The 24011-nt window shown below is 35.9% G+C and overlaps 4 protein-coding genes across 12 annotated transcripts in view; 2 read left to right on the forward strand and 2 right to left on the reverse strand.

Moving 5' to 3' along the window:
• raph1b (Ras association (RalGDS/AF-6) and pleckstrin homology domains 1b) overlaps window positions 1-5557 on the forward strand; it is a 76625-nt gene extending 71068 nt beyond the window's left edge. For 7 of the 9 annotated variants that reach the window (XM_059554133.1, XM_059554132.1, XM_059554134.1 and 4 more), the window contains one exon: window positions 1468-5557. In XM_059554133.1, the coding sequence (XP_059410116.1) occupies window positions 1468-4239 (2772 nt within the window). In that variant the 3' untranslated portion in view covers window positions 4240-5557. The remainder of the gene's footprint in view (window positions 1-1467) is intronic. The other 2 variants (XM_059554135.1, XM_059554136.1) reach the window with 2 other exon arrangements.
• Window positions 5363-8810, reverse strand: spp2 (secreted phosphoprotein 2). Its single transcript, XM_059554142.1, has 6 exons — window positions 8653-8810; window positions 8285-8406; window positions 7988-8110; window positions 6283-6390; window positions 5980-6025; window positions 5363-5891 (listed from the first exon to the last, which is right to left on the reverse strand). Exons 1-6 carry the CDS (start codon window positions 8708-8710, stop codon window positions 5764-5766), a joined length of 585 nt encoding a protein of 194 aa, XP_059410125.1. The 5' UTR covers window positions 8711-8810; the 3' UTR covers window positions 5363-5763.
• Window positions 8811-11242: 2432 nt separating this feature from the next.
• On the reverse strand, window positions 11243-16012 carry alg11 (ALG11 alpha-1,2-mannosyltransferase). The gene is made up of 5 exons (XM_059554143.1): window positions 15905-16012; window positions 15093-15314; window positions 14378-14749; window positions 12865-13442; window positions 11243-12136 (listed from the first exon to the last, which is right to left on the reverse strand). Exons 1-5 carry the CDS (start codon window positions 15949-15951, stop codon window positions 11853-11855), a joined length of 1503 nt encoding a protein of 500 aa, XP_059410126.1. The 5' UTR covers window positions 15952-16012; the 3' UTR covers window positions 11243-11852.
• Window positions 16013-16376: 364 nt separating this feature from the next.
• On the forward strand, window positions 16377-22790 carry cpb2 (carboxypeptidase B2 (plasma)). The gene is made up of 11 exons (XM_059553239.1): window positions 16377-16528; window positions 18798-18873; window positions 19088-19212; window positions 20058-20166; window positions 20256-20357; window positions 20472-20576; window positions 20898-21008; window positions 21160-21250; window positions 22080-22282; window positions 22380-22464; window positions 22561-22790. The coding sequence occupies exons 1-11, from the start codon at window positions 16452-16454 to the stop codon at window positions 22758-22760; spliced, it is 1284 nt and encodes a 427-aa protein (XP_059409222.1). The 5' UTR covers window positions 16377-16451; the 3' UTR covers window positions 22761-22790.
• Window positions 22791-24011: the final 1221 nt, after the last annotated feature.

Genomic DNA, 24011 nt, shown 5'->3' on the forward strand with positions numbered 1-24011 from the left:
CGCCATGATGACGCTTTTAAAATAAACAGTAGATCCTGTGGAGCTATTCACACCAGGCACAATCATTCGTGGTGCAAAAAAGCAAGGATTCTTTTTTTCATCCTGTGTGTCAGATTTTTTCCCCTTTCACTCCGTGACGAAATGAGCCGTCCAATTAGATCATGTGCCCGGAGCAGCTGCTGTTGCCCAAAAGGGTGAGAGTGGTAGTGCTGTTCTGTAAACCAATGTAAATAAACACTGAAATATTCAGAGAGAAGAGGATATTGAGTTCTTGTAATCATTTGGTTTCTGAGAACAGATCTATTCTCAATTTCTTTATACAGAATATAATTTCTATTAATTCTCCACTGAATTCTAATTCTGTTTTCTTCCACGTGTGAGAGTGTTATTCGTCAGAGCGTGGTCACTCGAGATAATATCTCCTGTCATTACATACAAAAAAAAAATGAGAGAAACATTTTTCTATACGTATTTTTCTGACTATAAGTCGCACCTGAGTATAAGTCGCATCAGTCCAATAATACGTCATGATGAGGAAAAAAACATATATAAGTCGCACTGGACTATAAGTCGCATTTATTTAAAACCAAGAGAAAACATTACCTGTAGACGGTAATGTTTTCTATTGGTTCATTTCTCTTGTTTCATTTCTCTCTGTTCATGTCAAATTATTTTTTTTTTATTTTGTAGCTTGATGCTAATTATACCTTTTATTTATATTTTAGAATGTATTCTTATTAGGATTATAAATTGTATGTGTTTCTGGTGTAGAACCAAACTTAACTTAATTTAATGATGTATATTGAGCAGCAGATCATATATGTGACCCTGGACCACAAAACCAGTCATAAGGATAAATTTTTCGAAATTGAGATTTATACATAATATGAAAGCTAAATAAATTAGCTTTTTGTTAGGATAGAACAATATTTGGACGAGATACAACTATTCAAAAATCTGGAAACTAAGGGTGCAAAGAAATCTAAATATTGAGAAAATCGCCTTTAAAGTTGTCCAAATTAAGTTCTTAGCAATGCATATTGCTAATCAAAAAATAAGTTTTCATATATTTACAGTAGGAAATTTGCAAAATATCTTCATGGAACATGATCTTTACTTAATATCCTAATGATTTTTGGCATAAACGAAAAATCTATAATTTTGACCCATACAATGTATTTTTGGCTATTGCTACAAATATACACCAGCGGCATAAGACTGGTTTTGTGGTCAAGTGGAGGAAAAATGTATTGCTGGTCGGCACCACCTAGCATACAGGCATGAATTAACAGAAGCTCAATCATTTCGTGCTCTGTGTGAAAGCACTGTTCGTTGGCAATTCGCCTCACTTTTTCATAACGCGCTCACTGTGAAACTGCCTTAGGATGAAGCACACTAAAGACCTAAAGAAAATTAAATTAAGAAATAACATATTCTTATTTATTGTTGTTTTTTATGTTTGTTTAGGCAAGGCCAGAATCAATGCGTTCTACCCATTCAAGCCATAGCAGCCATTCTTCTCATCATGTGCCTCAACAGCAGCATCCACACCCAGTGCCACAGCCACATCCACATTCAATTCCACAGTCACGTGGAAGTGTCACCCAGGCACTGGCACAGGCACCAATACAGACACCGATACAGGCACCGGCACAAATACCACCCCAGGCAACTCCACCCCCACCACCTCCTCCACCACCACCACCTCCTCCACCCCCCCCTCCTCCTATTTCCAGTATCCCCTACCATGCCACACCTACCATGTTTGCCAAATACAGCACTATCACTCGGCTGCAGAATGCCTCTCAGGCCACAAGTCACCACAAGCCTCAGCCTCAAGTCCAGCAGCAAGTCCCACCGGCCTCCAAACAACAATCAAACAATATTCCACCAGGGGCTAACATACCACCCCCTCCTCCTCCACCGCCACCTGCCCCAGTGCCTCCACCTGGATCAGCCATGGCTGTTTTGAAGCTTGGTCCTCCAGCCCCAGCAACAGCTTTACAGTCCTCCCCTCCTCCTCCCCCCTCACCTCCAACTCCACCACCTCCTCCCATAATGCCCATGCAGTCACAGTATCTACCGCCTCCACCTCCCATAATGCCAATGCAGTCTCAGCCTCTACCGACTCCACCTCCCATAATGCCAATGCAGTCACAGCCTTTACCACCTCCTCCTCCCATAATGGCAATGCATTCACAGCCTTTACCACCTCCTCCACCCATAATGCCCATGCAGTCACAGCCTCTACCGCCTCCACCTCCCATAATGCCAATACAGTCACAGCCTTTACCACCTCCTCCAATAATGTCAATGCATTCACAGCCTTTACCACCTTCTCCACGCATAATACCGGTGCAGTCACAGCCTTTACCACCTCCTCCACCCATAGTGTCAATCCAGTCACAACCTCTGCCACCTCCTCCACCCCCTCTTCAGGCTAATGGCCTTCCCCCTCCTCCACCACCCTCGACAGTACAGGCACCTTTCATAACCAATGGACTCAAGAAGGTCCTTGCCCACAAATTTCCCAATGTCAACCAGGATATAATACCCCCAGCCAATCAGATCCTTTCTCCTCCTCCCCCTCCCCCTCCACCACCGCTACCACCATCATCAGCACCTACACTCCCTCGCCAACAGCATATTGCTACAGCTCCAAATCCACCACCACCACATCCTCCACCACCTCCACCAGCCCCCATGCAGGTGCCAATTCAACCTGCAGTTTTGCCCAAAACTTTCACTGGTGGATTTCCACCCCAAACTGCACCAAAACCTTCGTATGGCATTCTTCCAGTATCCCCAGTAGCTCCAGCACCTCAAGCTCCAGCACCACCTCCCCCACCCCCACCTCCTCCTCCACCTCCAGCACCATTGAAGAACCAACCCCCACCTACACTTCCCAAGCAGCACAGCATCTCCAAGACACTACCTTTCTCCAACCAAACCTCCTCAGTGCCATCTCTGGTTAAGCAGCTTGCTAGCCAGTTTCCTGTTGCATCTCCTGCAATGACCAATCAAACTGAGTCTCAAAGTCACAAAGCTCCCCAGTCCCTACCTGCAGTGAAGGTTAAACCAAAATGGCAGCCTGTAGGTCAAGGCCAGCAGCAACAGAGGTCACATGAATTTCCACCACCTCCTCCAGAGAATACCCTTGCCTTTCCTTCACCACCCCCTCCGCCGCCACCACCACCTCCACCTCCTCCTCCGGGTACTACCCCTTCTCCTCCTCCACCTCCTCCGGGTACTACCCCTCCTCCTCCTCCACCTCCTCCTCCTCCTCCGGGTACTACCCCTCCTCCTCCTCCACCTCCTCCTCCTCCGGGTACTACCCCTCCTCCACCTCCTCCTCCTCCGGGTACTACCCCTCCTCCTCCTCCACCTCCTCCTCCAATGTCAGGCTCCCTTATCAGGAAGTCCCCTTCTAACTCATCTGCAAGTGTCAAGAAACCTCCATCGACAACTCAGTGCAACTCCAGTGCGATGTACAATGCCTCGGTGGAGTACCAGGAGTCCCGCATTAACTTGGTGAGCAAGTTTAACCCTAGTTCATCGTTGACATCAAGCTCCAGTAGCTCACCCTCCAAAGAGCTTTCCATAGGTCCTCGGGCACCCCCAAAACCAGGAAAGCTCAATCTGGCAAACCTTCCTTTGGCTTTGCAGAACAAATTTAATCAAAACCGCCAATCCACTGCAACCTTTCCATCCCCTCCACCCCCAGAAAATGACATCTTTCCCCCTCCCCCACTGGAGTCTGACCTCCCTCCACCACCGCCCCTTCCAGGTGATCCAAATGGTTTGTCTCCGAAAGTGGCTGTGGTCAATCCTCAGCCCCAGCCTCCTTGGGGCAAGAGTTCCCTGAAAAAGACACAACCTCCAGCGTCAATTCGCTATAACAACACTATTAGAGAGACTCCACCACTCTCACCACCTTGCATACAAGGGAGCCCTATTCCCCCTTCTTCTCCCAAAGGCACCACGCAGCCAAACTTCATGGAGGACCTTAACAAGACACTGAAACGTAAGTCCTCGCGAGTCTCTGGAGACAAAGTGGACCCTGTGGCCACAATGGATGACATGGCTTTGCCACCACCTCCACCTGAGCTCCTGAATGATCAACAGAGACACAGTGGTAGTGGCTTCATGTCCGGGAATATCTCAGGCTATGCAACGCTACGGCGAGGGCCTCCTCCTGCCCCACCCAAGCGGGACCACAGCACCAAACTCACAAACTGAGAAAACTGCAACTTTTCCTGGACACTCTTGCTTGCTATTTACATGCTTATCTCATAGAAGCCATCATTTTGTTGGTATGCTCAGCTTTTTCTGTACAAAACCGCTCAAGAAGTTTCTGCTTTACTGTGACTTTGTGACAGTGCATCAGTTCCAGACAACTGAGTGATTCCACTTCAACACCTTGGTACTGCATGGAAGACAAAACTACATTAAACTGTTAATTTTATTGATTTTTGGGAAGACAAACTTTTTCAACTTTGAGGTTGGGTGGGATTTTGATTTTATTTTATTTTTTTATATTATCGATTATTTAATAATCTTGTAAGAGATTTTGTTATTTCAGACTGAAGTTTTTAAATGGTTGGATGGTTGTTGTTTGAGGAGTTTTAGATGGGTAGGTTGAATTAGACTGTGTTTGGCTGGTATATTAGTTTGGCAAAACTTGACCATTTATGTGGCAGATCAAGTGCTCAATGGATGCATCTAGAATGGATCTTGATCACTATTGCTCTTTGTGCATTTTAGTTGTATTTGTCAGAACTGTAAAATGAAGGACTTGTTGTTCAGGGAGTTGCCCCAATGTCTATTTCTGTGAGACTGTGGAATGTTTGCTTCTTTATTTGTATTTTTTATCTTTATTAGACCTGTTAAAATTGTAGATATTCTCATTTGCTGCAGTATTTGTCAGCTTTGTCTAGGTAAAACAATTAACTGCCTTGCTGTTCCTTGTTGGTCCTTACTTCCTCTAGTGAACATTCAAGCTGACATTTACAAATTGTTCACTTATGAAGAGATGGACTTTTAAGTCATTTGACTGAATGACACAATCATTATTCACATAGATTTATCCTATATCCTGTATTATAACCTATATTATTGGCTCACAAATACGGCCATGCCTTAAGATTCTAGAACATGTGTATCAAACAACTGATCAAAATATCCTCATCTTATAAAAAGAGGCCATTAGGAAGTTAAATTTCCCTGTAGGTTTTACTTGTTGAAGGATTCTGGCTCATTTTCTCCATTCAGACATGACGTGCAACTTCAGAATCTTACAGTGAACACCTATACTTGGCATATGTACAAACAATTATGCATATTAACGCATGTCCACATTTCATTTTAAAGAATTTGTTTATTGAATGTATTTACAATATCATGAAACTTTTCAGGTTGTTGAGAAGTGACTAACTGAAGTTAATATTAAATTATTAAAGTATCCGGTCATGATCCATCAAAGGTCAATGAACATCATGCTCTGCGTATCCCTCTGCAAAATGTGTAATTTTAACTGAAATTATACATGTTGATATCATCCATGTTTCTGTTTTTATTGGGTTTCTCGTGGAGGTTAATGCCAGCAGGCATTCGTATTCATATCTCATACAGTGAATAATTTTGTTTCATGTTTCAGTAGAGGCTGCCATTATTGGCCCTTAGTACAGTAGTCTTTTCATTTTGCTTTGTTTGTAGCACCTTAATCTTTGTATGAAGATTCTTCATGTGATTTCATCCAGCAGGTCAGTGAAATGGCAGGTGATTGTCAAAATTGTCTCCACGAACATGGTTGGTTTCAGTGTTGTCATGATGACCCGCACGTATTGGTGGAGCCATAATAATGCTTGGTGCTGAAGTTGAAGGTGTGCGGTCTACAAATATGTCAAAAGCATAATTAACATTGTGATCACAATATTAATATGCCAAATATGCAAGTGTGAATAAGACAAATTTATTTACCTCTAGTCCCAAAATGATTTAAATCGTAGAATAATCCTAACCCCCCCTGTTGGCGGAAAGAAGTTATCAGCAATTCATTCATTGTTTAGTCATGTATTTCTAAATTACAATTAATTAACTTAAAATGACCATATTTAATATATTTAACTATCATTGACATAGTTTTTATTGAAATTATATTTACTGATGCAAACATGCACTTCATTCTAGCCCTTCTTGCTTGTTACATTTTGGTGCGTGTCTACTCATGGTAAAGTTTAAATGCTCCTGGTGAAATGCATTTTTCTTTATTTTGACACTCACCTCCTCACTGGACTCAGAGCTTGAGCTGTCGGCCTTTGTGCATCTGAGAGAGATGATACGAGTAACGTCCTGACCCACTCTGGCTCTGATATAGCACCCTGCCTCCGACTAAACCCCAAGGGTATGGAAAAGAATCAAAAAACATTCATGAGAAAAGAATGTTATATTCTTAATAATAATAATAATCTGTATTAATTATTACTAACCATTATGCAAGTTTCTACAAAGGATTGTTTATTTACACATTTTATAATATGTGACCCCGGACCACAAAAGCAGTCATAAGTAGCACAAGTATATGTAACAATAGCCAACAATCCACTGTTTGGTTCAAAATGATCTATTTTTCAATTATGGCAACAAAAAAAAATTACGATAAGTTAAAAAAAAAAAAGTAAAGCTCATGTTCCATTAAGATATTTTGTAAATTTCCTACCATAAATATATCAAAACACAATTTTTGATAAGTATTATGCATTGCTAATGACTTTATTTGGATAGCTTTAAAGGTGATTTTCTCTCTATATTAATTTTTATAAGTATCAATTTCAGAAATGTTTTAAAGTTTATAATCATTGAAATGTTTGGGTTCGGTATAGTTTTACAGTTACTAGAGCCAATTTCTGAGTATTTGGATCAATTTTCTAATCTCTTCACACAGTAAACACAATAGTATCTGTGGATAACCTGATTAAGACAGCAATTTGCTGCATTTCTACAGTAATACCATATTGAAATCTGTTCCAAACCTAATACCTACACAAGTGTTAGTCTTTTAATTTCATTACGTCTATAAAATGGGGAAACTTGCTGTTTTGTAAAGAAATTTTACAAAATAATATATATATATTTAGGCCATTGTTTTATGAGTGATAAAGTGTGTTTGTTGGGTCACAAACATTACTATTGTTGTAAAGAATTAATTGATTTGAGATGTATGAAGAGACATTAATTATGTGTTTAGGAAGTTTTAGTGCTTTTATGATTCAAAATTAACTGCCGTGCCAAGTCGAAAGTTACACTGAAAAGAAGATTGGTGTAGAAACCATTCTTACTCAGAAATTGCTTGTCAATTTTACAATAAATTTTAAATAGAGAGGATTAAAAGTGAACATTTACAGTAGTAAGTCTGATATAGTATTATGTTATAAACATACTCCAATAATTGTAAATATTTTTTGTTAAAGTGTTTGGAGAACTGTGTGCAAGTTTTTTTTTGTTTGTTTTTTTTAAGTGACCTAATATTAAAAAAATGAGTCCTAGTTATTGAAAAAAATAGGTATTTTATGCTTATTAAGGGTGCATTTATATGACCAAAAGTAGTAAAACATTAATATATAAATATATTGAAAACTGGGAAATCTTTTGTCTTTTATATTGAAAACTGGAAAACTGGGAGTCTTTACCAAGGCCTATAATATAAATATATATAAATAATAAATATCTATAGTTGTTGTTTCATACAATGTTTGTAGACAATGTGCATCATGACATGTTTATAGGTAATTTATACTGAAAATTAAAACCCCTCACAGTAGTTTATACAATTTCTGTGAATATTCACATATCCTTTGCTTCCACAATTCAGCTTAAGCAATTGAAAAGGTGTTAATTCAATTCAAATCAGTGGTGCACAGATCTGGTACAGTTATTGTGATCTATCAGCAAACCCAAATCATGATATGAATACCTTGAGGTAACTTACCACAAAAAAACCTTTGCGGTACATGCAGCCCTGGGGATCGACCTCAGAACTCTTCTGACACTCCGTCTCCCTGATGCCAAACCTCAGATGCAGATCAAATGTGTTTGCTCCCAGAGGAACAATCTTAAGGTAAATAAAGGCAAATGCTCAGCAGTCAATATTTGTGGCTGTTGCTTTTTTAAACTATTCATTTGTTATTTTTTGTCTACTGGTCTTTAATTGATGACTGGATCCTCTCTAGTCACCAGTTTTGCCAGATGTAGAAATAAAAGAGCTGTTGTAAGAGTGTGTACTGACCCTCTTTACAGATGCCTTGGACACTCTGTAGAGGTAATTCCTGGCAGTGCGTGCATTAATCTGAGTGAGCGCCATCTGCAGAGCATCATCTGCTTTTGAGCTCAGCTCAAACAGAGGGAAGCCTAAGGTTGCATGTCAGAGGTCATGTTTATTATTCATGATTTACAACTATATCCACACACACACACACACACACAAAAAAAAAGACTAAAAAAAAACTTAAATTAGATCAAATGTCAACATGTTAGACTACTGGCATTTATTTTTGCAAAGTATGAAAGCTGCATGTTTCCATTGTTAGTATTGTCACATATTTATTCCTATGCCTTACAGTCTCTGCTTAATAATCAACAATAGTTCGCACTCACCTAAACCTCCTAAAACCTGCAGGAGCAGAAAGAGAAAAACACAGCACCTCATTTTCATTTCAATCACACTGGACACTCTTACAACCAAACAGTCCTGTTTTTAACTGTGATGGCTCTTATAATTCTCCTCCTCTTTTCCGTGTACAAGGTGCGGTTTGATTTGGCGTCTCTCTCCAGTTCGTGCACATCTGGGTAAAGAAGAACTTTGTCATGCAAACCCAGTGCTTGTTTTACCCAGAATATGGTCTGATAATCTGATTCAAAAAAAACGACTGTGCAAAATTACTACATACCATTTTGGATGTGATGCACTTGATAATAATAACAAACAACAACTGATAATATAGAAATAAGCTAATGTAGTATACATTTCAATTTCATGATAATTTGACCCTTATGACCCCCTTTTTTGTTAAGTTTATAATCATTCAAATGTTTGGGGTCGGTAAAGTTACTAGAGCCAATTTCTCAGTACTTGGATCAATTTTCAAATCTCTTAACACAGTAAACACAATAGTATCTGTGGATAAACTGATTAAGTGCTACAGTAAACAGCTGTTAATTCATTCATAGTACCCCAATATATACATGTATGAACATCATATAACTGCCATATAAGGCAACACATATAACTAACTGTAAAATGCTATAAAATAGTTTAATAACGTGTGTGTGTGTGTGTGTGTGTGTGTGTGTGTGTGTGTGTGTGTGTGTGTGTGTGTGTTTCACCTTGTAATTTAAAAAGATTTTTAGAGAAGTGTCTGCAGCAATGATGCATCTGTTAGATTTATTTGTAAACATTTTATTTTTTATTTTTTTCTGCATCTGGAAAAGTGAAATTATAAATGATTGCAAAGTAACTTGTGCAACACAATATGCAGTCGCCCTGCCAATTTGTAGGTCAAAGGGGAGCTGAACAGAGGAAGAAATCAATATATATTCTTGACAGTGAAATCAGTGACAGTTGACAGATCTCTATTCTGTCATAAGCCAAAATGAAATCTGCTTTAACCATTAGTAGTTTCTTAGAATCTCCTGTTACCACCCGATGCAGAGCAGTGTTCAGCGAAAGCTTGACAAGTTCCTATGATTGTAATCAGGAATTGTTACAGCTTATTTTTTCACTTCTTGCTTCTGTGAATATTTCTCAAGGTTGGTTCATTTCTGTATAGTCTGTTAAACATACTATTACACAATTATTGAACATGTTGATAGATGTGACACCATGTCCTAATAACGGAGGTGTTGCCACACTTTTTGGAGTGTTACAATGGAATTTGTTATTAAATTGCCTATTATAAGCTTTTTATATAATATTAAACAGTACAACAATTATGAAACGGCAAAAATGTGTAAGACATAATTATTGTTTCAGGCAATTAATCCATGTTATAAAAAATAGCCTTGTTCTTTGAAGCATTTAATTAAAAAATATTTAAATAAACAATTTAAATGTGAAAAAACATACTTTGCTAGTAAATTTCACAAATGATTTCAAAGTAGCCAATTAAATGAAACGTGACATTTTGCCTGAAATAGTATTTTTATTGTAAAATGTAGTCCAATAATCTTTTTTAATTACAGCTTAATATCCCGAAATATTATTCAATTAAAAATGTGTTTATATTTGTATATATTAAATCATTCCTGTGATGCAAAGTGGAATTTTCAACAATTAATGTATTAAATTAACAATAATTTACAATACTATGGTTTTACTGTATTTTTGATTAAATAAATGCATCCTTGGTAAGCAGAATAGATTTCATTAAAATGTATATTAGTATTATAAATAATATGTATTATTGTTAGAAAGAACACATGTACACTGTAATACACAATATTAGTGAAGGTTAACCATTTTAGGAAACAATTGCCTCAAAGTTTAAAACCAATATACTTTGACGAGCCCACACACACAAAAAAAAAATAATGTTAACATTAATTATTATAAATCAGTATACATTGTGTAAGTTGTGTAACTTGATGAAACTGCATACAACTATTTGCATAAAATCTAAAAACACAGAGACCTCCCCTACTAATCCTATGCAAAAATACACAGTTAACACAATTTCAACTCTCCTTAACAGTCTGAGGAAAAGCATACTGAGAAAACAAAATACGCTGCAACTCATTCAGTTTGAGTTTTGCGTATTACCAGAAATTGAGTTCACGTATGTCTTTTTTTAAAAAATTTTTACAATAAACTTTCAGTAGTATTTGAGAAAAATGTACTTATTTCATTAAGTAAATCTAATTGTTAGGTTTTATAACAAGTTGAAGAAAACCTCTGTTACTAGCTGTTTAAATACCCTCAACCCTCTCCGTTCCCTCCTCTTTTCCCAGATACTATGTGCTGTTTAATTTGGCCTCTCTCTCACTTTCCTATCTAGTCTAGACAGACAAACACTGCTTCCTGTACTCAGAATCTGTGCTCCTGGGACAGCTTTTCCAGATACAGCAGTTCTTATGTAAAACCAATTCTGTTACCAGAGGTTGGTTAATCGTGTACAATTTTTGGACAGCAGTATGTGACAAAAATTAGACTTGAAAACAGCTTTCCAATGTAATAATAACTACGCATGTAATAATTAAATGAAAATATTGCTACTTAAAATGATTGGTTATAGTGAATTCAGTCTATTTTCCAGAAAAAAAACAGGACAAACATTTCGTTTATATTTCCAGACCACCACTCATATATAATTTATTATAAACAAAAAAAGGAACATAAAGCACTAGTATGATTTGAATCTTCCAAGAGAAACTTATCTCTTTTTTTTTTATACATTAGTCTTGTTGTGTAAACCTCTAAAACCTTTTACAATAAAAGAAAACAAAACTATTACATCACAATGTACATATAACAGATATGAAGAAAAGAACTTCATGTTTGCATTTCAATTAAACAAAATCTACTACTTTTTTTTTTTCATTTGCAGCAATCTGTCATTCAATCTGTCGTTAAGTTAAAGCAAAAGCTGGCATTTCACCAGAACTAGCATTTCCCATGATGCTTTTCCCTTCCCTTAGTGATGTTACTTAAAGAGCAAATGTTCACAAAACAGGCAGGTGTGAAGTGCTCACTTCTGCTCTAGACAAGGAATGACTTGGAGTCAGCACTATGGAGCTATCACAAGACTGAACTATATGTAGCTGATTCACTATAGTCAGTCCCCATGGCCCCCTCCGAACGCTCACAGTCTTAGTGTTGACATTAGAGGCTCCACGGCTGAAAGAAATGAGCCTTCAAACTCCTGGTCTGAGAAGCGGGTGACGGACAGACGTGCCCGGCGTCGGATCTCTAATCGAGCTGCAGGAGTCATGGAAAGGATTCGCTCCATGGCATCTGCATAACTGTCTTCATCGTCTGCCAGGAAGCCAGTTGGACCGTTATCATAGGGAACTACAATGTCCAACTTCGGACCACCGGATTTGTGAGCCAGAATGATTGTTCCTGCAGCCATACACTCCACTACACCTGTGGACATGTGGGAGGAGATGAGAATATCTCAGTGGAACCAGCATAGAAATATCACGGTTATTATTTAACAAAACTAAAACCCTAAACATATAAAATATATATATATATAAAAATGTCAAAAACTACATAACTAAAGCTAAAATGAAAGATTAACAGAACATTTAAAATAAAATTAACTCAAAATAATAAGGAAAAATAAAATGTAATATCAGTTATAATAAAATATATTACTATTAGCTAAATATTATAGGTAATTGCCAGGGCAACATTTCTTATTTTTAGTTTAACTTAAAGGACTAAAATAACAAAAAATAAAAGTAGACTTAAATTAATAAATACAAATAAATAAAAACTATAAAGACTTTTAAAGGAATATATATAAAAAGGTTTTAAAAAAATGAAATAAGAGAGATTAACAGAAAATATAAAATTAAATTAAATTCAAAATATTATATATATATATATATATATATATATATATATATATATATATATTATTCTATTAATCTATATTAAAGAAATAATTTGATTTGACAAAATAATTTAACTAATGTAACATTTTAATCAAATTGATTCCATTTTAAAAAAATATTTCATTAAAAACATTGTATTGTATAATATTTAATCAAGTATTTCTGGTTCTATAAACAATCAACACCATTTTAGTTTTTTTTTGTAATCTGTATAATGTTACGAGATTTTGCTGAGAGCATGATATTTCTTACCAATACCGAAATGTTCATTCCACATTGTGTGCAACCCGATGGTGGCGTCTGTTAAATCTTTCTTCAGTTCTTCAAATGGGATATTGAGTTTAAACTCCACCCTGTCCACCACACCCAGATCCAGACACAATCCCTTCAGCATCTGTACCCTCTCCTCATCTTCCTGGTTACGACATCCACCAATCAACACCAGCTTCACGGTCTCTCGCCCGCCAGGCTCCACCCCCTTCCTGTCCAGAAGTTTTCTAAAAGACTTGATCTGCAGCCGATGGTCTTTTTCAGGCCGGAACTGACCCACGGACACCACAGAGTGACACTTTTTTCTCTCCTTCTCTTCATCCTCATCTCCAATAGGGATGTCCAGGAAGGCCTGAACGTCGCATGGTGGAAAGACTACACTGGTGCGGTTAGGAGCGCGCCACAGAGCCAGAATGTGACCTAAAGTCCAGGTGGAATTTACCATGACTACGTCACTACAGGATCCGGCCAGACCATACAGCAGCGCAAAGACACAGTAGTAAATCACTTTGATGGCACTCAGTACAGGGTTACTGGAGATGTAGTCTGCATTATTGAACCTAGAATGAAGATATAAGAATGTATAGATGGAATTATATATGTTAGATTTCTATAGGCCAATCATACTGTACATACACCACCGTTCAAAAGCTTGGAGTCAGTAAGAGTTTTATGTTTTTGTAAGAAGTCACCAAGGCTGCATTTATTTCTTCAATAATACAGTAAAATGATGGAAATATTATTCCAACTTAAAAGCACTGTACTGATATTTTAAAATGTCCTGTGATGCTAAGCTGGCATTACTCCAGTCTTTAGTGTCACATGATCCTTCAGAAATCATTCTAAAATGCTTTTTTGCTGTTTAAGAAAAAAATCATAGCATTATCAATGCTGAACACAACTGTGCTGCATCACATTTTGGGGGAAAATTTGAATTTTTTTTTGATGAGTAGAAAGTTCAAAAGAACATTTATTTGAAATACAAATCTTTTGTAAACATGATCCATCTTATTCTTTCATGTGGAAGAAAGGCTATGAGCGAGACTTCTGGTTCATTAGTTACTAAAGGGAAATATCCAGAAGAATTACAGTAAACGGTAAAACTGTTTGCACTACAAACCAGTGTGTTCCTAATTTAGATAATACATTAAAATAATATGGTAAGGCACATCAATTTGCAATTTCAAGCAGTAAAACGGTTGGTACAGTTAAAAATAGCTGAAAGCAAAAACCTATCAAATGTACAAATGGCCACACCCATTTTTACGTGGGAAAAAATGTGGATAAATGTCTTTACTTTTGCTTTTATAATATAAGGAATCAGAAGGAACAGTTTCTGTGTATGACAGATAACGGAAGTGAAAGAAAAGTTTATTACGTTTGAAAAATGTATATTTTTCTTACAAAAACACACAGATTCACTACAGGAGGCCTTTATTCCCCCCTACCCCCTGTAATCTAATTTAATAACAATAATGTGACTTTCCTTACTAACCGTGGGTTTCTTTCTCGAACCACTGACAGCATATCAGTGCTGATGGTTGGGTAGTGCACATAGCTTCCCACAGGACATCCACCCAGATAACGGAACACAGGCAGGGTGAAGGCATAGCCCATCGAGTCAATGTAGAGATCTGGAACAAACTCAGTCAAGGCCTCCCACCCCAGGAAGATGGAGCCCACGCTCTGCCCCAGAAGGGTGAAGTGTGGGTAAAGTCTGGCCTCCACCAGGAGACGATGTTTCAGGAACACAAACTTAACGGCTCGAGGGAGTCTGATGTTGAAGCGCCGCCGCGCTCCATCTAAAATCTCTTCTGCTGTCACACCCTGATCACCAGTGTAAACCACGAAGGAAACATCTTGGTACCTGCGTAAATACAGTGGATTATTTATTGGATGATCATTTTGCAATACATCTTCTGACTAATTAATACTTGCCGGTCATTATTAATTATATGGAACAATTATAATTATATAAATATTTTGAATGACCTTTTTAGTGACTAGAATCAATAACTTGAAAATAGTCGTCAAGCTTAAGAAATATACACATAAAAACTTTAATATAGTATACAATTATTTACATTTTGGATTACTGTTTATTATATGTTCAATTCAGATTTTTTGCATGCTTTCACTTCCTATTTGTCACTGACCCATAAATGTCTGGCCAAATAAATGGCACACTCTTAAGAGCTGAAATATCTGACCTGTTTTGAAGAGCCCGTAAAGCACACCACAGCACTCTCTCTCCTCCTCCTCCTGCATTGCAGTATGGGTGGAAGAAGGCCACAGCAAGACGGCCGTCCTGAGCTCTCCTGCTCTTCCTCTTCATCTGCAGCCAGCTTCTCACTCCCATGATGAAGAGGAAGAGGATGGCTGTCAGGACAAGACTCAGATAGAGACATGGCAACAGCAGTGACCACAGTAACCTGTGGAAGGCAAAAACCACATACAATAATACATCTTTCTAATTAATGTCACTTCACATACAATTTTTCATATGAAAATGCATAATAAACAATAAATAGGCCTTAAAAGTCAGTACATAATTACACAACTAGTTCTAAATGTACATTGTTGCAGCTTTTCTTGTAATACTTAAACAAGTTCTATGTTGTCCTGTCTTACTATTTTATTTTATAATTATACTAATATATATATATATATATATATATATATATATATATATATATATATATATATATGTATATATATATATATATATATATATATATATATGAATCTGTATGGGACGAATGAATGATACATGTGAATAGCTTGTTTCTTTTAACATGAACAGAGAATTCACTTGGGAATTTCTGAAGTATTAAAATAATACAAAGCTGCAGATTAATACATATAAATGTTTAGAAAATTAACAAATAAATAGATTCCTTCATTCATTAATCAAAACAGAAAATGAATTGAGCAAGTAATTTTATTAAACATTCGCCCAGTAGCAACAACAGTTCGGTGGCTTTAAAATCTACACAATCGATAAATAATTTACAACGTTTACCTGATTAAATCGCAAAGACAGAAAGACAGGTGCTCGTGCGCTGACATCTTCCTCAAAGACGACAACACAACACGTCTCTCGTCACAATCCGGAAGCGCTTACCCCTGGCCGGATGTTGATTTTTACTTCTTCTGGCGATTTAATGCCTGTTGGCAAACGACATTTTTGCCACCTACTGGTCTGGTGCACAAAGGATGATTTAGTTTATTAAAAATAATGATAATAATAATCGACATAGGCTGCCACCTAGTTTAATCTATGGTTGAGTTCTAGCCTATGTGTTTTGCTAATCGCAGAGAAATAATGTTCTTAACAGTTGAAATGAAATGACACCATTTGTTTCCTGATTATACTTTTATATTTTAAAAAATGATACAGCAGTTATCTTATAGATTTTACAATCAACCATTTGGAATGTTTTAAAATATAATCTTCACTGAGCTAATTCAAAGTAAAGGTTAACCAGCGAACAAACAGTTCTAGATCAATACTGGCCTCTTACCTTGTCCACATTATTGCACAAACTATTGGGAGACAGAACAAAAACATGAGGCCCCCAATACAACTGGTTTACTTAATATGTTTTAACATCTTCCTTGAGAAGTGTATCTGCAAATCGGAACAGTAAGTCATATTTTTCCTAAAATGCTGCATTATACAATCATATGTTTAAGTTGATGCTGTAAAAAGACTAAAATCAGATATCTGTTGTATGTTAGCATTAACTTATTGCAATCGATGTAAAACCTCACTTTAAACAATAAAATGTGAAAAAGGTTACCTGCTGTAGAAAAATGGGTTCTCACAGTATGATTTTTTTTTCTAACATTTGAGTAAAATAATAATAATAAAAACAGTAGTGTTTGTTTGTCCATCTATTAAATGTGGATATATGACACTTTACAATTACTAGAATAGCATAGCACATGTTGTTAATAGTTGAGATGTTATGACAACCAAAAGTTTGAGATATACAGAAAATAGTACACTCTGCTGAAGTGTTTCTTTTGAATAATTACGTGCAATTATGTATTACTGCCTCTGGGCTTCTTCGTAAATGGGTTACACTTAGCTTCCTCCGGGTCAAAAAAGACCGAAGCCTTAAAAATGTAACTTTTTTTTTCCCAGGAAAACCAATCAAATATATTTTTGTTCAATAATATTTTTTGTATATTATTTAGAATTTTTAAAGATTTTTATGATACTTTGCATTAATTATATATTTTTTATGAGCAATTTTTTCCATTAGAATTAATATATATATTTTTATTTTATTTTAATTTTAATTTTTTTTCAATAAATGCACCATTGCACATCAAAATAGAGTGCAGGCCTAAAATAAAAAAAAATTCAAGTGAGAAGAGCGCCATCCAGTGGCTTTAAAATATAATAAATGTGTGTAATGTCCTGTAACCGCCTATAGGCTGCCATAGCTTTTTTTTATTTATTTTTTTTATTCCCATTTGGAAAGAAAAAAAATCGAATTACTAAGCAACCACTGAATGGAACAACACAATCTATATATCATTTTAAAGCTTAGGATCTCAGCTTTTTAATGCATCTAATCACATTTATTAACTCTTAACGAGTGCTGAGTAATCCCTCTAAAACCGAGTGTACCGCCAGCAGGCGCCACCTAGCTGCGAAAATATTCATTACCATATTTTTCAAAAATATTGCCTTGATTAACACAAAGTTGATGTCATTTGAAAGCTTAGGGTATGACCTTTACAGTGAATGTATCCACTTTGAAAAAATCTTAAGTATTGCTGAGTTATTTGGTGATAAATACAATTTCTTTTTTTTTCATAATCTATAAAATAATGTACTGCAATGTGTCAAAAACATCATACAGCTCATGAAACATTCACAGATCATTGAAAATGGCACTTCATTTTTTACAGCATATTATTACAATTACAATGAGCCTAAAATTAACATAATCTATTGCTTTTATGACTAGATATTCTTCATGGAGAAACAATTGCCCATGAGGGGGCGTCAAAGACTGTACAAAAAGGCTATCTCTGTTCCAAATGCTGTAACTTTTGATTCCTTTATCCAAATTATTATTATTTTTTATCCAGATGCAGCTAACATGTAGGGGGACTTCACTAAAAAAGAATTTTCCTCCTACCTTATTTCCTTCCTGAGTTATTCCATGACAAATAAGAAAGATATGCAAAATCATAATACAAATTATATATATATTTTGTCTTTTATCCGCAATTTCTCTGCAGGACAATGTCTAAATGTAATCTAATTTATATTTTTGAAAAATTTAAAAAGAGTTCTTTCAAACGATACCTACCTTTTGACTCTCCTTGCTATAGTTTTGGAGTTATTATGATTATATAGTAAAATATAGCAAAATTTGCTGTTTCAGTCTTACCAGTTAATTTCTCTGTGTGTGTGTGTGTTTGTGTGTGTGGGTGTGTGTGTGTGGGGGGGAGGGTGTCTTATTTGCACTCTTGATGTTTTAGAGTGTCACCCCTTCATTGCTGTACACTTTTTTTCTGCACAGTGGCTGATCTGTAGTTTGTACCACCAAAGTTTCTCTGAGTTTTCGGATTTTCTTGTATTTCCCATTCATTTCCTATGTGGGTCATTTTTGACCCGTAGGAAGCTAAGTGTGCAATTTTTTTTTACGACCCTTTAACATATCAGAATCATCTCCTTGATTTTTTTGTGTGTTCACATAGGTAATACAACAAAAGTCACCAAGTTTCATCCCCCTCCGATGAAGCAAAAAAATTTAAAAATTTAAAACGTACATGGTTTCGGTCTTTTTTGACCCGAAGAAGCCCAGAGGGTTAAGTAGTCATGCATCAAAACTATTTGCTATAGTGATACTAGAATAAAAGACTGCAGCTGTTTCTCTCTTCACACACAGTGACCAGGTTTTGGCCATCACTGTATCCACACAGGAACATGTGGACACAGTGCAAAACTTAACTAGTCACAATGAGGTAAGAGGTTACTTCTTTAGATTCTTTCAGAGCATGATTTTATATATCAAATTTGCTAAATACTCTAGGTCCTGAGTTAAGTCAAATAAGAATGATTTTACACATAGCCTTTACAATATTTGCTGTTCATTGATTTGATTTATCGAACTGGCCCTCAGGCTGGTCCTGTGAGTTTTTCGGCTAACATGTAATCTCATGTTCTGTTCTTTTTCAGACGGACTTGTGGCAGCCTGCTTCACCCATTTACATTACAACAAACTCTGAAGTTCACCTTTACATTAGGTCAACAAGTGTGGAGTTTGTCACTGAACTCCTAAGCAAACATGGCATTGCTTTTAGGTAAGTAAATCTGGTTAATTTTCTGGAATGATGACTGTAGGAACTTTTAACCATCTTGTTGTGTTTGGGTCAATTTGACCAACAGTTGATTTAATTGATTGATTGCTTGAACACTGGATATGCTATTTATTTTCTTTTTGATATTTTGTGAAATTTTTGTCATTAAGGGTTATAAATGTAAAGTTTTGCCACATAGATGTGTTTTGTTACAGCTTTTGTGTTAGGGTTATTTTAATACCACCCACCCCCTTTGACCACCCATTGTTTTCTATGCAGTTTTCCAAAAATCAGCACTGAAGGATTCAATTCAGTACCTGTGATATTGGTATTTAACATTAGATACTATTCATACTTACTTAGTAATCTGTACCTCAGCCACTAAATAGTCATAACTAAATAACTGATTTTGGACATACACATATGTGGATCAAATTTTAACAATAAATAACACAATAAAAATAGATGGGATTTCTTATATGACTCACATATTACATTAGTTTTTGACAAGCTACAATAGTTTTTTGTTTGTTTGTTTGTTTTGTGGTTTACACAAATCTTTATTTTGTGTGTGTGTGTGTAAATATAATATATATAATATAAGATTTGGTGATCTTTTGCATGTAGACTAATGGGGGGGGGGGGGCGGGGGTCAGGGGTTGGGTTCAATTTGATTCCAACATAAAAGTAGCATCTGGATGTCAACACAACAGGAACTTTTTTTAGAACAAGTGTTATTATTATTTAAATGTCTATTATATTTAACACTTTTACTACCTAAAAGATGCATATGTTGACAAGCAGCTCCTTGATTCATAAGACTTTTTGTGCTTTTGATATTTTTGCAGAATGCTTTTGGAAAACACACCAGCACTAATTGAGATGCAGACCAAAAACGATACATCGGATCCCCGGAGCGGAGGCGTGTTTTATGAGAGATATCATTCTTTAGAAGATGTAAGCTGACAAAAATGAGAAAATTCACCTCAACTTTTCCATTCGTTAAACTGAAAATGTGACACAATTTGACCAAACTTTTGTCTCAGATCTATTACTGGATAAACAAGACCAGGCAAGACTATTCAGACATGGTGCAAGTTATTCTTATTGGGTCATCTTCTGAAAAACGACCACTCTATGTTCTGAAGGTACTCACATTTTATTTAAGGTGGATTTATATTCTAGAGATCTGAGCATTGCTTGAATGTTTGTTTTGTTTTTTTACTTTTTTTTATGTCTGTTTGTCTATAATCATGCTGCAGCTTTCCGGCAGAAGGGAGGAGGTGAAGAGGGCCATGTGGATAGACTGTGGTATTCATGCACGGGAGTGGATCGCTCCAGCTTTTTGCATGTGGTTTGTCAAATACGTAAGTATAAATTTAGTTTAATCTCCTTTTAGCATTATCTTAACCTAAGCTGTCATACGGTCTGCTTTAAACCACACTTTTTGGTCATACTCAACTTCTCCTCCTACTTCTTTGTTCTTAAACCATTTCACTTTACAAATCTCTATTTTCCATTTGCACATATGTTGAAGTGTCCTACATCTGTCTGAGCTTGCATTTTTAAACTGTATCTTAGATGCAGATTTCAAGATCTTAGGTTAGTGCATTAGAGTGGCTGCATAGCATAGTTTTGGCCATGTTAGAAGTTTAATTCAATTTGTTTTTTGTTTTGTTTTTCTTCAGTCACTAGCATTTTACAACCAGAACACTGAAATCACAGAGATTCTGAACAATATGGACGTTTACATCTTGACAGTCATGAACCCAGATGGATACAAGTACACATGGACAACAGTAAAATGATAAAACTATAATGTTTATTACTATTATTGAAGTGTTGGAATTGTTTTAGTACCTTTGCTTAATCCAAATTGAGCACAGTACGGTTTCAAAAAATAATTCCAAGAGAGTCTTCATGGCTTTTATTTATTATTTACCCAAACAGGATCGTATGTGGAGGAAAAACCGCTCATATAACAAAGAGAGCGACTGTCTTGGAGCAGATCTGAACAGAAATTTTGATGCAAACTGGTGCAGTAGGTGTCAAATACTGGACCTTCATTTAAAAAAAAAAACAAGCTGTGTCCTAAGTTGTGTATATACTTTTTTTTCTTTTTTTTTAAGTACATACTTTTGCGTGTGTTGCACAATAATATAGGCAAGCTTTGGGGTCATAGCACTTCATCATTATAATATATTTAATGGACTGCCCTCTTTCTTAATTACTTGCATCCCGTCACCATTTAAAATGAACTGTCAATTATCTTGTCACAGTTAACATCATCCACATTTTGTTTCATTCCATTTCTACCATGCCATGTATCTTTTATGCTGAGCACTAGTCTCCTCATGCAAAAAACAAAAACAAAAAAACAGAACTGTACTAGTTTATATTTTACATTGTCCAGTACATTTACAGATATTACTCCTAAAACACACACAATGCAGTGGTAAATTCGAAATACAGGTAAAGCACCTGTAAAAATGTAATACAAATTTTTTTTTATTTAATGGATTTGTGTATTTGGATAATAATGCACTTAAAAGTTACCAATTCTCTACTGTTGGTCTTGCATATCCACCATGTTTGTAGTTTCTTTAGTCGTGTTTTTAGTTCTAATCAAATTCTCATCCAGCACAATAAGTTATGGGCAATATTAATTGTTAATGTGTGCATGGATTTCCACTTCAAATTTTCACCGCAAATAGTACCTTTGGGACAGTCCAGTTCTAATTTTAAATATTATTTAGGACAGGTAGTATTCAAATTGGGGTACAGCAATAGAGTTCTAATTTTACTTTTGAGGACATTTTAGTATAGAACTGATATTTCTCCTGGTTTAATTCATCCACTGTGTTCTACAGCAAAGGGGGCCTCCGATAATCCATGTGATCCTACATACTGCGGTCCGTTCCCGGAGTCTGAACCGGAGTCCCAGGCTGTGGCACGGTTCCTGCGCTCCCATAAGGATACAGTCAAGCTGTACCTCTCCATTCACTCCTACTCTCAGATGCTCTTGTTTCCTTACTCCTGTTCCTATGATGAGATTCCAAACCACAATGAACTGGTGTGTGAAGTTAATGCAGGAGCATTTGTAGCAGGCCATACTAGAAAATAATCAAAAAAATAATATTTTTTTAAAAATGTGTGTTTCTTTCTGACAGCTTGAAGTTGTTAAGGAGGCCTCAGCAAAGATACACAGATATTACAGGAATAACTATAAATATGGTTCTGGTGCAAAAACCATTTGTAAGCTTTTTGTCTATTCTTAGAATACGACGATCTGTATTTGAACTTTTCCCTGTTTCTTTGTTGTATTGATATTTTGTGCTTTTCTTTAACTAGATTTGGCCCCAGGAGGATCTGATGACTGGGCATATAATCTTGGGATAAAGTATTCCTTCACCTTTGAGCTTCAGGATCGTGGTCGATATGGGTTTCTTCTTCCCCCCAGCTTTATCCCTCAGGCCTGTAATGAGGCTCTGCTCGCAACAAAGGTCACAGCCTTACATGTGATCAAGAAACTCAATGAAGAGCTTCCATAAACAACCTGAGCACACTGTAACTTTTACTTTGTTTGTAACTTTTATTGATTTGTGTGTTTGTGTAGGTGTATCCAAATATATCAAGTAGTTTCATAGTTTACTACACAGCTATTTGTACCACAGTAAAACACATCTTCATATAATACTTTTAGTTTTGAAACATTATCTATAGAAAAACTTACAACATAGAAAACATACAAACACTATGAAATTGCTTATGTATGTTTGGGATGTAGGAGCTGTCATAACTAGATACAGTTTACTGCTATCTTTCAATAAAAGTTTATTTGCAAGCTCTCCATTACACTGGTGGTTGCCACCATATTCAATGTCTGCAGTTATGTATGTGTATTAAAGGTGCATAAAAGCTTTTCAGACATATACACATTTGTTTTGCGTAACCTTTGTATATACAATTTAATTCTGCTTCATATCAGAAATATCACACAAATATTACACCAAATTGTACCAGAATTGTGACTGCTGTGATGTAGTAACTTAAATATCATTAATCTCTGTTCATTTTTGTAATAATATTTCATATTTCATTAATATTTCATACATTAAATTTAGAGTTTGAACTGGAAATGTATAAACATTTCTTTAAAAGATTAAACAAATCGTCCGATCTTCTATTGTCTTTTATTCTGCAAAAGCAAAAGAACAGAGTTAGATACAGTATACATTGCCATTATTACATACGCAGTACTGGAAAATGAACTAAATTGTACAAGTAGTTGAATAAAACCTTAATTTACCTTAAATGATCAGCTTCATAAAATATGATTACTTATTCTGTATATATAAACTGATGTCCAGCACTATACATCAAAAAAGGGTGGCCACCAAAATAAACTTAAAAAATGATGTTATTGAAAATCAGCTATTATATCTGTTAACCATTTTTATCTTGAGAAACTGTTCACTGTTGTTGAAACTGTTGTTATTCAGTGAGAAATAATGTTTTTGGCTTGAATATAATAATTTAGATGTTACCACATAAAGCACGGTTTTATCAACATTTTTAGTGTAGATCTGTAAGGTAATTTCTGTAAAGCTAATATTTATTTCCTTATTCACAAACAATAGGGCTAGTCTATCTAAAACTAGTCAGTAATGTTATTTATCACTGAAGACTAACACAGAAACAATTCCATTTTAAATACATGCAGTTTAGGAAGAAGGGCTCAATCATTTGATTTTGTTAAAAGAATCAAACTGTTTAAAGTTTTTCCACCATTAATACATGAT

This window comes from Carassius carassius, chromosome 7 (assembly GCF_963082965.1).
Source record: "Carassius carassius chromosome 7, fCarCar2.1, whole genome shotgun sequence".
Lineage (NCBI taxonomy): Eukaryota > Metazoa > Chordata > Actinopteri > Cypriniformes > Cyprinidae > Carassius > Carassius carassius.

Excerpts from the sequence above, each read along its gene's own strand:
- cpb2 (XM_059553239.1), top strand. The coding sequence starts at position 16,452 with ATGAGGCCCCCAATACAACTGGTTTACTTAATATGTTTTAACATCTTC. Across the intron at positions 21,009-21,159 it reads ACAAGTACACATGGACAACA|GATCGTATGTGGAGGAAAAA; the intron begins GTAAAATGATAA and ends TTACCCAAACAG. Across the intron at positions 22,465-22,560 it reads TTCTGGTGCAAAAACCATTT|ATTTGGCCCCAGGAGGATCT; the intron begins GTAAGCTTTTTG and ends TTCTTTAACTAG.
- spp2 (XM_059554142.1), bottom strand. The coding sequence starts at position 8,710 with ATGAAAATGAGGTGCTGTGTTTTTCTCTTTCTGCTCCTGCAGGTTTTA. Across the intron at positions 6,026-6,282 it reads GCTCTGAGTCCAGTGAGGAG|GGGGGGTTAGGATTATTCTA; the intron begins GTGAGTGTCAAA and ends TTCCGCCAACAG. Across the intron at positions 5,892-5,979 it reads AAATCATTTTGGGACTAGAG|ACCGCACACCTTCAACTTCA; the intron begins GTAAATAAATTT and ends ACATATTTGTAG.
- alg11 (XM_059554143.1), bottom strand. The coding sequence starts at position 15,951 with ATGTCAGCGCACGAGCACCTGTCTTTCTGTCTTTGCGATTTAATCAG. Across the intron at positions 15,315-15,904 it reads TGTCTTTGCGATTTAATCAG|GTTACTGTGGTCACTGCTGT; the intron begins GTAAACGTTGTA and ends TGCCTTCCACAG. Across the intron at positions 12,137-12,864 it reads GAATGAACATTTCGGTATTG|GTGTAGTGGAGTGTATGGCT; the intron begins GTAAGAAATATC and ends ACATGTCCACAG.